This window comes from Erigeron canadensis, chromosome 2, assembly GCF_010389155.1.
Source record: "Erigeron canadensis isolate Cc75 chromosome 2, C_canadensis_v1, whole genome shotgun sequence".
Classification (NCBI taxonomy): Eukaryota; Viridiplantae; Streptophyta; class Magnoliopsida; order Asterales; family Asteraceae; genus Erigeron; species Erigeron canadensis.
In genome coordinates this window covers 16,636,981-16,652,258 of record NC_057762.1, presented here as the reverse complement: position 1 = coordinate 16,652,258, position 15,278 = coordinate 16,636,981, and the positions used below count along the sequence as shown (strand labels likewise).

At 35.1% G+C, this 15,278-nt stretch overlaps 1 protein-coding gene across 7 annotated transcripts; it reads left to right on the top strand.

The window, feature by feature from the left end:
* The first annotated feature begins 8,327 nt into the window (after positions 1-8,327).
* On the top strand, positions 8,328-13,873 carry LOC122586862 (xylulose kinase 2-like). 7 transcript variants are annotated; one of them, XM_043758869.1, is made up of 11 exons: positions 8,328-8,460; positions 8,974-9,631; positions 9,718-9,806; positions 10,980-11,044; positions 11,184-11,239; positions 11,339-11,459; positions 12,007-12,081; positions 12,144-12,388; positions 12,552-12,726; positions 12,794-13,049; positions 13,490-13,873. In XM_043758869.1, the coding sequence occupies exons 1-10, from the start codon at positions 8,408-8,410 to the stop codon at positions 13,018-13,020; spliced, it is 1,764 nt and encodes a 587-aa protein (XP_043614804.1). In that variant the 5' UTR covers positions 8,328-8,407; the 3' UTR covers positions 13,021-13,049; positions 13,490-13,873. The 7 variants fall into 7 exon arrangements, with proteins under 7 accessions (XP_043614804.1, XP_043614806.1, XP_043614803.1 ...); XM_043758871.1 differs by lacking the exon at positions 13,490-13,873 and having other exon boundaries at positions 12,155-12,208; positions 12,294-12,388; positions 12,794-13,331; XM_043758868.1 differs by lacking the exon at positions 13,490-13,873 and adding an exon at positions 13,137-13,331.
* The last annotated feature ends 1,405 nt before the right edge of the window (positions 13,874-15,278 follow it).

Here is a 15,278-nt window from a genome sequence, read left to right as displayed (position 1 = left end):
GCATGCACTTGTCAAATGATTCATCATTTGATTTAACGATCTCTTGTCAAATGATTCATCATTTGATTTTAAGATCCCTTCAATTTGAAATATGCATTTCCTGCTAACGACAACACATTTATCAAATGATTCATCATTTGATTTCAAAATCCCTTCATTATGAAGATTTCTAATGTGTTTATTGCTGACGACAATCCCAAAAAACACGCAATTTATCAAATGATTCATCATTTGATTGCAAGATCTCTTCATAATGAAGATTTCCAATGCGTTTCTTGCTAATGATAATGTCAAATCCATGCATTTATCAAATGATTCATCATTTGATTGTAAGACACCGTCCCTTTGAAGTCTTTAAATGCCTTTCTTGACAAAAATAAACAAGATGACTATGTCAAAGATAATTAGAGTCCAAGTTAAACTTGACTCTTTGCTATTGACTTATTATTTGTATAACAACGCATATAATTCAATTTTGAAGATACTTGAAGCACTGGCCGAACCAGCTTGCTTCTTCTTCGCATTCAACTCAGCCAGATACTTTAGCCGTATGCTCCTTTTGCCAAAAGGGTCTTTTAAGGTTTTGAGACAAACACAACTTGTTTTCTCTTACCAAAAATACTTGCCCTTAGCTTACGGTTGTTTTGCTTTCCGAACCTTTCCCCCTTTGATCATAAGAACTCGGGATGTAGCAGATTTCCTTGGAAGCTCTTTCTCAGACTCAATTAACATGACATGAAGTTTAGCTGTGGTTTTACTAATGCTATGCATATTACAATTGCGCACGAACTCCTAAAAAAATCCCCTTTTTAGGTTCATGCCAATAGTAATATGTAGATGATAAGCATAGTTTAACCTTTCCAATTGCCCATGAGTACCTCTTCAACTAGAGTACTTAAGGACTAACCGATGTTCCATGCTCGTGTCGCAAGTCATGAAGTTGATCAACTAGGTCGAACAACTCCACTCCGGCTTGCTTTTAGTACAAAGACTTGAGTTCAGTGAGCATATCACATGGAAATGAATGCTTAAATTTCTTTTGAAGGTCAGCATTCATGCTTTCCAACATTAAACAAGCAACCTCATTGTGTCTATCATACCGAGCATTGTATGCAGCCAACTTTCAAGTTGAAGCATTCGCCCCTGGAACAACGGTGTCTGCTCATCAATGACTTGAACCCAGTCATTGAAGTTTGGCTCCAGAAGGTCTTTTCCTTTCTAGCATCGACCTGAAAGCCGATTGGTGTATGTTTTGAGAAGGATTTGTTGTTGCCATCTTCAAAACAGACAAAAGTTCAATTATCGGTATTTTTGATAATTAATCCTTAAGAAATGTAATTTACCCTTGTTAAATTCATCTAACAAATTACTTTCACTAAGGCTAGGATCCAACTTGACATACAATCATTTCATCAGTTGATCTGCTAGAAATGATGGTATTCAAATGGTAATCGAGAATCGATAATTGCATTCATGCAACTCCTAGAATTATGGGACTTACAACAACACTGTAAAGGGGTATTAAGTGTTTTGTAAACATGCTTCGTCCCATCTTATGCCACGGGTTAAGGTCTCACCTCTTAACTCGTTTTAAGTCGCCCAATTAAGAACATGTAGATAGTCCACCGCTGTCTCACAACGAGTGGTAATCCACCTTGAAGAGATACAATTCACCTACGTCTCACGTAGAGTAAAAAGAACTGGCAAGTGTTCTTAGGAAAGTGGGTGGCATTGACTTAACTTTAAATGGGTAATGCATTTGATGTGAATCAAAAGTTTATGTTTGAAGACTCATGCATAATCTTTGAAACATAATATTTAATAAAATCATTTGTATAGTCTTACAACACAAGAGATCTCGGTAGCTCCATTTGAATGCACAAAGAAGCGCAAGGGCAAAGGTATGCGATAAACGCGATTTAAAAACCAGCCCTTTTAGAAGGCTAGCGCACTCCGACTTATACCTCTCTTAGAGTTTGTTCAAATGGGTGAGCCGGTGTATCTCAAGGTTGCAAGACTCCAATTTTATTAATGAAATCTCTATTTCGATAGTTCTTAGTCAAGTTTATTTTCAAAACCAATTTTTGCATCACCTTTATACAACTTATAACCAAATACAAAAATTAATAAACTTACTAATTACCGAACTATTTAATCAAGTAACAAGTTAAGGTGGGCCACCTAAACATGGTCACTATGGTTCATGCAAAAGTTCAATCCCGGCTCCCCTTTCCGAAGAAAAGGACCACATGCATCAAGTTACCTTGATTGCGTAAGCCTTTAAACAATTAACTTAACAAGTTGCATATAAACACATAAACATGCTGACTGGAAATTTTCAGTAGCTTGACGACCAGTATACTACTGTTTCTGGTCCGATTCAGATTTCGACCAAAACTACAAAGTTGTAGCCCTATGTGTTGGGCTTCTACAGTCCAAAGAACGACTTCTAACTCATTACAAATTAATTTATATGATTTTTCTAGTAAACTGTCGCACATCAGAAAATTTACACGCAAAAATCACATTGTCACATAATTATCTAATAATTAACCCTAATTATTGGATCAACATGCCTTTTATAATATAACTCTTTATATATCCAGTAAAATCACAATAAATTCTGCATGAATTTCTTGTGATTTTACTATTTATTTAACAACATTAAATAAAACGATACACATAATCGTGCAATTCATCACATAATTTATATCAATTCACAATTCAAAACTTGCTTGAGGGTTTCAATCTCCATTGAACAAGGTTAAAACTTTAATTAAACAAAAAATTAATTTTTATTTAATCAAGATCCGATTTAATCAATTAAAAAAATAAGAAAAACAACCTTTTAATTATTTAACAATTAATTAAAATCAACCAACCCTTAAACCCCCTTTCAAGTTTTGATCTTTGTAATTAATAGATCACATATGTGGCTCGTGATACCACTGTTAGAATATGAGCACATAAACATACAAGATGACGAATAAGCGCAACGGAAGAAAACGAAACATATATGCAATCACATTAATTAACAAAGAGAGAATCGAGATGTGTACCTTATATGCAAATATCCAATAAGACAATAATAATAAGATTATTATTAATGCTTAGGGTTTAAAGAAAAACCTCTCCACGATCGCACACTAGACACCCCGAATAATGTATGTTAGTACCCCGATCACGATAAACAAACCCCTTTGTTTATTCCCTTAATTCGAAAACCTTATGAGCCGTAACCAAAATTGTTGTCCCAACAATTCATGTACAATTAATAATAGGCATTAATTATATCTAAGTGTTGTAACACCCCAACTAAGGCGGAAACACGAGATGCCACAGAACGACATGGTACAAAAGATTTAAATATAAAACATCAACACAAGTTTTCAAATGACATTCAAAATCCAAAAGTTTACAAATTTAAGATGACGTCCAAATCCATTACACAACCAAATTCATAATTAAAATGATCAAATGTTTGCAATACTTGTTCAACCAAACAAGCATTATAGGGTCCAAAAGGGCGGTCCAAGCTACGCACCTAAATCTTTAACCTGAAAAGCATGAAGAAGAAGAAGTGTCAACTACGAGAGTTGAGTGAGTTCATAGGTTTTTAACTAACAACGTAAAGTATATATACATACATCATAATCAAAAATTTGAGTGTCACCGAAATTTCCAAGTATACCTCCAATATACCATTTAAAAAGCGTATGTTCCACTTACTATAATCAATCGTAATAAAATCATTATCATATAACCACAAGGGTATAATTCAATTAACTTAGATGAGTAAATGCTTGAGCCACTACTACTACCATTTTTTTAAAGTCCAATAATAAATAAATAAATCTTGCACGAGCTGTCAATCAAATGCCGTAATAATAATAATATAAAAGGGGTCGTGCCATGGAGACGACCTAAGTAAGGTAGCTAGAACACCCGTGGTCGGACTGGAAGTGGAGGTTGTCACAAAGGCAACCAACCTTCCACCGTTACACAATTGGGTGGGTGGACGAAACCTAGTTGCGCAACTAACTAACTACAGGCCTCCATAATCGGAGTAAATAGTAGTGAACCGAAGAAAGCGGTTTGACAGAACTCAAGCTCATCATATAAATCATTTATCATAATGAACATACGAAACAATTTCATTTCAAAATCATAATATCAAGAATCATTTCATATATATGTAATAATAAAAGCAATTTAGCTTATATATCATGCTTTTCACCCCGATAGTTAAAACACATAAAATAGTTTGAAAGGGGGCTATGACTCACTTGAATTGAGAGTGAAAGAGGGCTGATCAAAAGTGAGATCTCCGACTAGTGGTGTCTTTCCTCAAGCAAGCCTAAACTATGGTATTCGAAGTATGCACAACGTAAGTGTGTGTCGCATGACTAGTAAACTAGATCATGAGATGTATGCTAGTAGACTTGCCCAACTTTGGTTGTTGTTTAAATTATGGAATTCAAGTACATTATGTTGTTCACCTCATTTGGTTGGAAGACATTTGGTAGTAAAGGTCATTCATACGATTTTGTTCGGTTATTGGAATTTCGGTAGTTTAACTTTGTATTATATATATTTTCCATTGCATGCTTTGTTTAATAACCATGTTTGACATTTGTGTTCTCATAATATTAATGTTGATATATCTTACTGATTTATAATTATTTATTTACTTTTATATTATTTAATTAATTTATTTACTTATTTTATTGGTTTATTAATTAAATAATTCCTTATAATTATTTTTAAGTCCTTAAATTATCTCTAAAATTCATAGATAATTATAGATGGATTATCTACTGATTTTCAAGCCCTTTTATTTGTAACATTGTGATTCTTATATTTATTTGTGCCTTATTTCTATTTATTTAATAATAATGATTAATTAGTGACTTTAACTTAATAATTTACTTTTAAATTGTATAGTTCTTGTTCCCTTGCTTATAGTTATTTTTCCCCAGTAGGTTTTGGTCACTTTTATCATTGGTTAATTGGCTTTGATCAGATTCATGGTTTATATAATTTATTAATTAATATATATATATATCTTTTAATTACTATATTAATTCATTAAATCATAGAAATTCTTACAAATCACCACAAGAGTTTTAGTCCAAAAATCCCAGACCTTTTTGGCAACTTATATCAACACAAATTCATATCAATTCAACCTCTCTTGTGTCTTGCTTAAATTGAGGATTTTATAATTGAAAATCGTTTACCGAAATAGTGATTTTAGCCTCATTTCTTAGGCTATTAAGGTACTTCAAAATGGATTTTCATCCTAAATTCAACATTCACAGAAAGTTCATCATATTTTGGTGGTTCAAGTCGTGATAGTGGTGGTGGTGTGATAGGTGCAATTTAGTGCTTTCGGTTAGTGATTATTTGACCCGAAAAGACGATTTTTGAGCTTATTCTTGCCATGCATCAAAGGACTTGAGTTTTATACTTTTAATATGTCATATTTCCAGTATGTTCATCATATTTTCATGGTCATAAAGTTATGGTGCATGTGTGTGCTCAAAATGCATTTTAACAAGTTTTCGGTCTTCGATTTCAAGCCTATTTTGCCTTGTTTGGTTCCATAATCATATTTTTGTCATTACAATAATTTTTCCAGAATATTAACCTTAATATTAACACATTTTTCACTTATGACAAGCCTAGCTTCATCTCATAATCCAAACAACAATCCAACTTTCTTAAATCTAGCATGCATGTAATCATCTCATCATTTTTAACAACAAATCTTTATCCAACAACAATCCATCAACATAAAAATGTACTTTTTATGAAATGTTCCAGAAATATATACATAAATATTATATGAAATATGTTCATCTTTTTATATGAAAAGTTACTTTACAACTAATCAACACATATCCACCTTTTTGATGCTAACTTTCATAGATCCAACACTTTATCAATAAAATCTATATTTTTATAAATATTTCCAGAAATATTACCTTCATAATATGTATGAATATAACCATCTTTCAAAGGAAAAATCATATCAAAGACTATATAATATATAACTACACTTTTGGGTCTTTAACTAGTTGAATCCTTGGATCTTTCTTCATGGATTCAACATGCATGAGCATGGAATGAAAGATCTTATTAACTTTGCCCACATCAAGTGTATATTCAAAAGAAAACATGAAGAAAACATGGACTTTTGATAAAACCTTTTTAATATGAACAAGAATAAGATTAATCTAATAAAGAGATAAAGATATATACCCTTGAAGAACACTTTTTGAAGAGGAAATAGTGCAGATTTTCGTGACTAATATGGCCTCCAACAATCCCTATTCAAGCCCTAATACAACCCTCAAACTATGCTTGAATCAACCCTTTATTAACCTAGCCTAAACCCTTATTATTAGTATAAGTTTAAGTTGGATTTTTGCCTTGTTCTTGCTTCCTTGATGGCTGCCGAAAATGATGAAGAAAAAAGAGAGGGAGAAGAGTTTTTGGAGAGTGAATAATGACTAGTGTGTGTAAAATGTGAGGAGTGTGTTTTGTGTGAGTTTCAAGAGAGATTTTGGAAGAAATAAAATTTAAAAGTGAAGTGTGAAGGGGGGAAAGGGGGGGCCGGCCATGGGGGGGTATTTGGAGGGGTTAGGAGTATTTTTTTTTTGTTAAATTATAGTGTAAGTATATTAGTGTATGTATAAGTTTAGTGGGTATTTGTTTTTGTAAGTGTTTTGTTAATTAAATGTAAGTAATTGGTTGTTTTAGTTAGGAATATATATATGTGTGCATATGTCATGTATATATATGTGTATGGATATATTTTTGTATTTTTAGTTGGTTACATAGGTCATTGGTTGTAAATTTGTATTTATTTTTAAGCATATATACTTACTTATTAAGGTTTCGACGCTTTTACGCACATATAACTTCCAATTATATTTTTAGTTGGAAATTTTATTCACCAAGATTATATTTACTTGATTTGGTTTTATTCTTGATTTGTTGGATATTTCGTAGGAATTTTGATTGGTATCTCAACTTGTGAGACTCGCTTTATTAATTATAACTTGATTTGATCATTAAGGTTTTTGTTCAATCGTATTTTATTAAATTGAAATTAGAATTAATCAATAGCTTTAGATCACTAATTTAAGGGCATTATCTACTAACTTCAAATATAACTATGGCTGGCGGGAACATAGACAACCTAACTAGCACGTATATATAATATATAAAAAGTAGGGTTGTTACAAGTGTCATATGGATTTTGAATGTCGAATGAAACCAAAACCCATTAGATATGATTTCGGCCGAACCATGAATGAATGAATGAAAACCTTGGAATTAACCTTTGTATTTATAGGGAATAATTAGGCTAACAATAACTTGGAACTTAAGCAAACATCAAGGCTTTGGAAAGCCTTAATGTAGCCGTCCCATGATGATGGACTTAGGTCCAAGTCCACTTTCCAATTTTCACATTTTAATCCTCCTTTTAATCAATTAAATATAATTAACCCTTTAATTATGTTTAATTAATTATTTCGTGATCAAATTAATTAATATATTACTTTAATATATCAATTAATATTATTGAGTTACCGTATCATTTCGTGTGACCCCGTAGGCTATTTCCGGACATGCGACTTATAATAATATGATCATATGCCAACAGATAGTTGAACTGGTAGCGACAGTGAAGGTGGGTGTGGAGCAGATGAAGGGTTTATTGGTCAATAATGTGAATTCCCAAGAAATTCTAAACGTTCCATCGTATAAGTGAAGAATTTCTGAATTCTGTCTTTTAAGGAATTTGTAGAAATGTTTTAGATTCAAATTTCTTTCATAATCCAACCAAATAAAGAAAAGGAAAAAAAAAAAGTAAAAGTAGAGTAACTCCCAATGCCGTCTTCCACGGGTTTTGGGTCCCAATACCGTCTTCGACGATGTATGGGGGAGGTTGATATGTAGACAGCCTCACCCCTACCAAAGGTAGAGAGGCTGCTTTCAGGGTAGAAAAGGACCTCATGCCTTGCTGGGCATGAGGATCGAACCCATGACCTCTGTTTCTAGAGGCATGAGCTCCAATCACTTATCCAACTTTTTAAATAAAGAAAAGGAATGGAATTAAAATTCTAATTTCAATGAATTCTTACCAATTCCATGAAACAAATACCTGCTAAGTAGATTCCATTATAAAAGATGTATTTATGTGGCTGTGATGAATTCATTTTTTAATCGGATGGACCAATTTTAATTTGGAACTTGAGGCAATAGTTATATATAATATCCGATTAGATTAACCAACGCATGCAATCATTGTCAAAGTCAATTACAGTACAACACTACAAAACCCATAATCAATTTTAGTTGCAAATATTATTAGGACAAAAGCAGTCCAGTCCACATGGAAGACATACCTGATGATTCTCTTTTTCTAGGCCTTGACAACTCTACTCAGTAAGTTCATCTTTTATCCCCTATAAAATTAATTAATTATGTGATCAAAACAATATTCTGAATTTGGGAATTGCAAAACCCCCATACAATTTTCAAGTTTTTTGAATTGGGTAACTTATTAAAGTTATGAATTATTATCAACGAGTAAACGAATGATATTCGGATAATTGAAAATTATGCGGCCGTATATCTTGTGACCGTTTCTCCAACCATTTTCCTAGCCCTGTTTTTAAAAAGTTAGAACTAGCCCACCTTGGTGGTGGACTGGTGGTGGTTGAAAAATCTTGAATCTTTATATTTGAATTGGAAGAACCATGTGAGAACCTTTTGAATTGGAAGAACCATGAGAAGTTCTATATTATAACTTGATGTTTATGTGAATGGTGTATGTTATGTTCACATATGAATTATCAAGTTATACTTATAATTACCTATGTTCATATGTGAATAGTTCTCACATGAACCTTACCATATATATATATATATATATATATATCATGTTGAAATTTTTAGGTCATTAAAGGCAACTGTGTTAGATTCAAGTCTCAACATTGTATGTACTGAAATCATCAATTTTGATACTGAATTGCCACATTACAAAACCAAAGGTGGTGTGCATAGAGATCCATTTATTAGTGGCAGGATTACTTCCCCTACCTTGATGTGGATAGAAGCATTAGATGTCATTTTACTAAGATTGCAAACTTCCCCAAAACTTGATATCGATAAAATCGTAGCTGTTTCTGGCAGTGCACAACAGCATGGTAGTGTGTATTGGAAAAAGGGTAGTTTAGGGATTTTATCATATCTTGATTCCAAGAAGCCTTTGGTTGAGCAGTTTGAGAATGCTTTTTCGACAAAAGATTCACCTATATGGATGGATAATAGCACAACAGAACAATGTGAAGCCATTGAGAAAGCTCTTGGAGGTGCATTAGAGTTGGCAAAATTGACAGGCTCTCGGGCTCATGAGAGATGTACAGGACCACAAATTCGAAGAATTTATGAAACATGCCCTCAAGTGTATCACAATACGGAACGGATCTCACTTGTTAGCTCATTTATGGCGTGTATTCTCATTGGAGGGTATGCTTGTATTGATCATACTGATGGGGCAGGGATGAATTTAATGGATATCAAGGAAAGGGCATGGTCTAATCTAGCTTTGGAGGTTTGTGCTCATAAATGATGCATTGTGCATGAAAGCTTGTATGCCGTGTGTTTGAAATAGTTTTTGGGTGTTGATTTTGAGCCTAGGCCACAGCCCCAGGTTTAGAAGATAAACTCGGAAATTTGGCACCTGCACATGCTATTGCTGGTTTAATTGCCCCGTATTTTGTTGAGAGGTTGGTGAACCATCCCGTAATATTTCTGGTTGAAGAGCATACAGAGTAGAGATACTGCCATGCGGGATACATAACCAACCATATCAGGATGACACTGTTATTTCATTGAACCACTTTTTACCCATAATGGATCCCACTTATATTTATAATTACTTGGAACCCAAACAGAACACGCACATACACACACACACACACACACTTGTTCAGCATGGTACCACTCGTCTTTTTGGAAGCCTTGAGTCCATAAATCTCTGAGTAGCTATAGCAAAAGAACCCGTATCCGACGGGGAAAACCGAAACCCGAGATTTTAGGGTCGGGTTTTGGGGCCGGGTCTGCGGGTCTAGGGCCGGGTATGGGGATTGTTTTAAGTTTTTTTGCGGGTTCGGGTCCGGGGATGCTATTAGATCAAAACCCGCATACCCGACCCGTACACCGAAACCCGCCCCGAACCCATATACCCGACCCCTACTCTCAGATTACATGCATAATATACATAGTTTTACATTCTGAAATTGGACCTGTAGTTTACAAAGACTTTGAACTTTGAAACTTAAGTTTAGAGCAATATGTATTTGTCATGTAGATTAACTTGTGTCAGTATGTCATATGCTGTAATCGTTTTTCTTTTTATTTCTTTCATCAAAGTGAGATCCATATAGGTATATTAGACATGAAACATTAATGTCCTAATGTTGTCATATTCAGAAGAGATTGAGCTCATTTTATACGTCTAGAGATGGCAACGGGCCGGGTATGGTCCGGGTTTTGATCTAATACCATCCCCGGACCCGAACCCGCAAAAAAACTTAAAACAATCTCCATACCCGGCCCTAGACCTGCAGACCCGGCCCCAAACCCGACCTAAAATCTCGGGTTTCGGTTTTCCCCGTCGGATACGGGTTCTTTTGCTATCCCTATATATGTCTAACACTTAGTTTATAAAATTAATGAATACCTGATTACTCGTGGGGAAACCCGTTCCCGACGGTTAGTAAGTAAACGGGGACCCGCTGGGTCCGGGTTTGGGATGAGGATTTTTAATCGGGTCGGGTCCGGGATTACTGAAACCCGGCCCATTGCCATCTCTATCTCTGAGTTTCACATTCACTCCGTGTGCTCTGACGGTCTATTAGTTATTTTTTTTTTGATGATCATTGTATGTTTTATTGTAGATTTCAGTTCAACAAGGATTGTTTGGTTATTCAATGGTCTGGTGATAATCCTAACAGCCTGGCAGGTCCAACTTGGCTTCAATTTCATAATAATTTGTCATTCAGTCTAAATCTAACCTGCATTTAACTTTTTATAGTCGATAATCCAATTCATCTATCTAATATCTCGGTATGTATTGACTCGAGGGTTTGTAAACTTTTCAGGATTGACTCTCAACACACCAGGGGATCTTGCAATCAGTCTTGGCACCAGTGATACGGTAACTTCAACTTCATTGGATCTTGATACCCTTCTCTTAATCATGTGTACCTTGAAATGCAACAGACAAATTAGTTATATTTGTGAAGAAATCATTCAGGTCTTCGGAATTACCATGAACCATAGTCCAAATCTGGAAGGGAATTTTTTTCCAAATCCCGTTGATAAAGAAGGTTATATGGTGATGTTAGTTTATAAGAACGGATCTCTCACCCGTGAAGGTAGACTACCAGTATCTAAGAAAAGTAGACCTCACACTTTGGATCCATTTACTTTTTAACAGGTTTATTTGGTAAGGATTTATTCTGAAAATGGAGCAAAGTTAAAAATCACTGAACAGAAATGGGTCAATAATCACCCTAAGTGTGCTTCCAAAGTGTGTAACCTGCAAAATCCTTTTTAATATGAAAACTTTAATTGTTAGTTTGATAATGATTTTTTTTAATCACAATTGATACACTTGCAATAACAAAATCAGGCAGAAGTGTTTCAGACCAACCCAAACCTACCCAACAAAAAATTTTCACAAGATTTAACCAGAACCTGGTCTTGATCCATTATTCGACCGGTCATTTTGCCACCTTAAAATTAAACGCCACTACTTACGAGTGATATGTTTCTGAGAAGACTTTCTGCAAGCACCAGAAAACTTGTCTAACCCTTGTTCTTTAAGCCAAGTTCCAGCATATCAACAAGTTCATCAAGATATGCTCAATGTTATATGTGAAAGAGTTTCTCCTGATTTTCTATAGTTTTTGTAATATATAGATATACGTGATCGATGTGCTGAGAGATCGTGGGAAGTGTTTAACCACTTTCTGCAACAAACACCGCCGTTAAACTGTAAGTTGATCTCTTTTACATCAGATGAAGTTTCGGATTTTCTGCTGCCTTAGAGTCTGCAGTCATTTTCCAGGTGGAAAGATCGGTTTTTATTACAAGGATCATGAAATACTACCTCCTCTACCAGGTACGATGGTCATCTCTATCTGATAATTTAGATTATATATTCTTTTGTCGTCAGTTAGAACAGTGGATGCTCATTCATTTACTAGTCGGTTTCCATCGATATGCACTGGAGGATTTTGATGGGAAGACTTTAGATCGTCTGGTTGAACATGAAGTGAAGAATTTTGATCCCCCTTCAGAGGCAAGTGCATTCCTTAATGGATGTTAGATGTATTTACCTTTAAATGGGTTGATTTGGGTTATATTTTTTGTAATCAAATTTTACACTATAACTATGTGCAAAATTGGATGAGAATTACAAAAACCATTTCCATTTTGACTTGTTCGTGTACATTTGTGGGCAGGTTCGGGCATTGGTAGAAGGACAATTTGTCTCGATGAGAGGTCATATCGAAAAATGTGGGATGTTGTCACCTCCAGAGCGGATCATAGCAACGGGTGGGGCATCAGCAAACCATGGTATTTTAAGTTGTTTGGCTTCCGTATTTGGCTGCAATGTCTATACAGTTCAAAGACCAGGTAAAATCTGTTATAGTTGTGTGAAAAGACGAATAGCCACTAAACCGTGATACTTTGTATTTATCAGATTCGGCTTCGTTAGGAGCTGCATTAAGGGCAGCTCATGGACTGTTGTGCTATACGAAAGGTGGCTTTGTACCAATTTCTGGCCTATACATAGATAAGTTGGAGAAAACAGCTCTTGGATGTAAGCTTGCTGTGGCTAGCAACCATACTGCTGCTAATTATGCCAGCTTTGTGAAGAAGCGCATGGAGATTGAGAACCGCCTTGTTGAGACATTGGGCCGCAGGTGATATGAATTGGTATTGGTCGAATTGGATTGGTAAATACTTGTAACGTCATGCTATTCAACAATAAATTAGTTTATGTCATTAAAATGTGATGCACATAACATAGATGTGGTGTACAGGCTAAAAAGGTTAGCAGACGAGCAGGTCCGTAGTGGAGATTTCGTAAATGTTTTTGATATATCAAAATGAAAACCTAAAGGAAAATAGTTCATAGCCCACTATTTAGTATTTACAGAGTGTAGGGTATATTCAAGCAAAACATTCTTGTTCATGTAAATCTTCTGGTAGTGTATACATCCTATTTTAACTTCAAATTCCTAAAACAGAATCTTCACAATATCTAAATATCGTATGGCAGTCATAGTGCACGCACATACAATTTAACTTTGAATGTACTTGGCGTCATGAGGTTAGTCCCACATCATTACATCTTTTTATCAGAGTTAAGATCTTTATGGTATAAACAATGAAGGTTTGCTCGGCTGGTTGGAGTCATGGTGTTTTTCCCCAGACACGGGTCGAGCCTTGGCTGATGCGTTTTGGTAGGGTTTTTTGCTTGGAGACCGTTGCGCTCATGCCTCTGTGGTGCTACCAAGCTAAGCCACATGCTGAGCTCGACACTTCACCCTTGTATGGCGAATTTGGGGAGTATTCGATACTGACTGTCCAAAAAAGAAATTAAGATCTTTATTTAATAGCTAGTACAGTTTTTAGCTAGTGTTAGATGTATCAGTGGTACAGTTTCTCTTTTTACAGTAAGATTAATACAATAAATCTTGGATGCGGCGTAATCTAATATGCATCCTGGGTTACAAAAATACATCTGACAACTAGCATTGTGAACACATTATGACTATATGAAAGCTCTCCTGTAAGACTATATATAATTCTTTGCATTTTTTCTTTTATAGTTTTATCAACCTTTGGACTATATATGAAAGGGCTCCTGTAAGACTATATATATGTATATCAATACTATTTGAATGATCGTGGTATTGTTCCTTCCGTATTAAAACAAAATCAAGATATATCAGGCTTTACATTTTAAGGGGCATCTATACTAGCCAATGGAAGTTGGTCCCATATTCTTGACAATAACATTTATCTATAACCCAATACCAAGGATTTGATAACAATCCTATGTTGAACGACTTCAGAAAGGTTATACTTATCGTGTCGTCATGATACGACAAAGGAAGTCATTTGCCTAAATTAGTTGACGTCTTCATCACGGCTAGTGTGAAATACCACATGATCATTTTAGGCCGAAAAATATGTACAGAAAGTCGTAAAATTCCCTAAAATATGCACTAGTTAATTGCTAACTAACCACTTACTGACGATTGTCAAGAATATCTTCATTTCAAGAATTTTACCCATCTTATAAGCTTGTCCTGGGCATGCATGGTTTAGTTGCCACCAATTCCACTTTCGATCGACGCATAAGATGCCCAGTTTCATCACTGTATGTTGAACTACTTTTTGTATGTCAGAAGCTTGAATGGCATATAATATCTCACTATATTATACAATGTAAATCGAAGACTTCGATCACTTCTCTAATATGCCTGATACAGAAATTACCAGGTTCACTGAACTGGAGAAATCGAGTGAACTGGAGGATCCAACTGAACTGAAGAAGTTAAGTGAAATGGAGAAAACTGGCCAGATAATGCCACCAGAACAAGCAATGTTCATTCTGCCAATTGTCGCCCATTTTAAACAATTATTTACTGAACTAGCCCAGTTACCAGTTATAACATTACTCCAGTGGCAAGGGTCTCCAGATGTTACCAGTATTGATCCACCAGTAATGTTCTCCACTGAAGCTTTCCAGTGACCACTCTCCAGTCAAGTCTACTGATGAATTCCAGATTTAAGTCTCCAGTGGAAGTCCAGATGTCACTCTCCAGTTGCCTCAATAAAGTTTGCTACTGAATAATAAAGATTGTCACGTGTCTGGTGGACCCAATAAGAGAAGGTGGATGACAGCTGTGATAAAGACAAAAAAAGAGGGGCGTGTGATAACGTTATTCCTAACGGTTTGTGGGCCCGGCTGCAAAAGGAATATTTCTAGAAGCTTTATGCGTGCTCTTTCTATTGGTCCATTTTGTTAGTGGTTGTCCCCACCATGTGCCAGCCTTTTATTTATTTTATTTCATTATTATTTTTATTGTAATTTTGATGATTCTTAGGGGCTCATTTCTCATTGTATTGGGTAGATTATGTGGAGTTGAATGAAATTAATAGAGCAGCCTCTA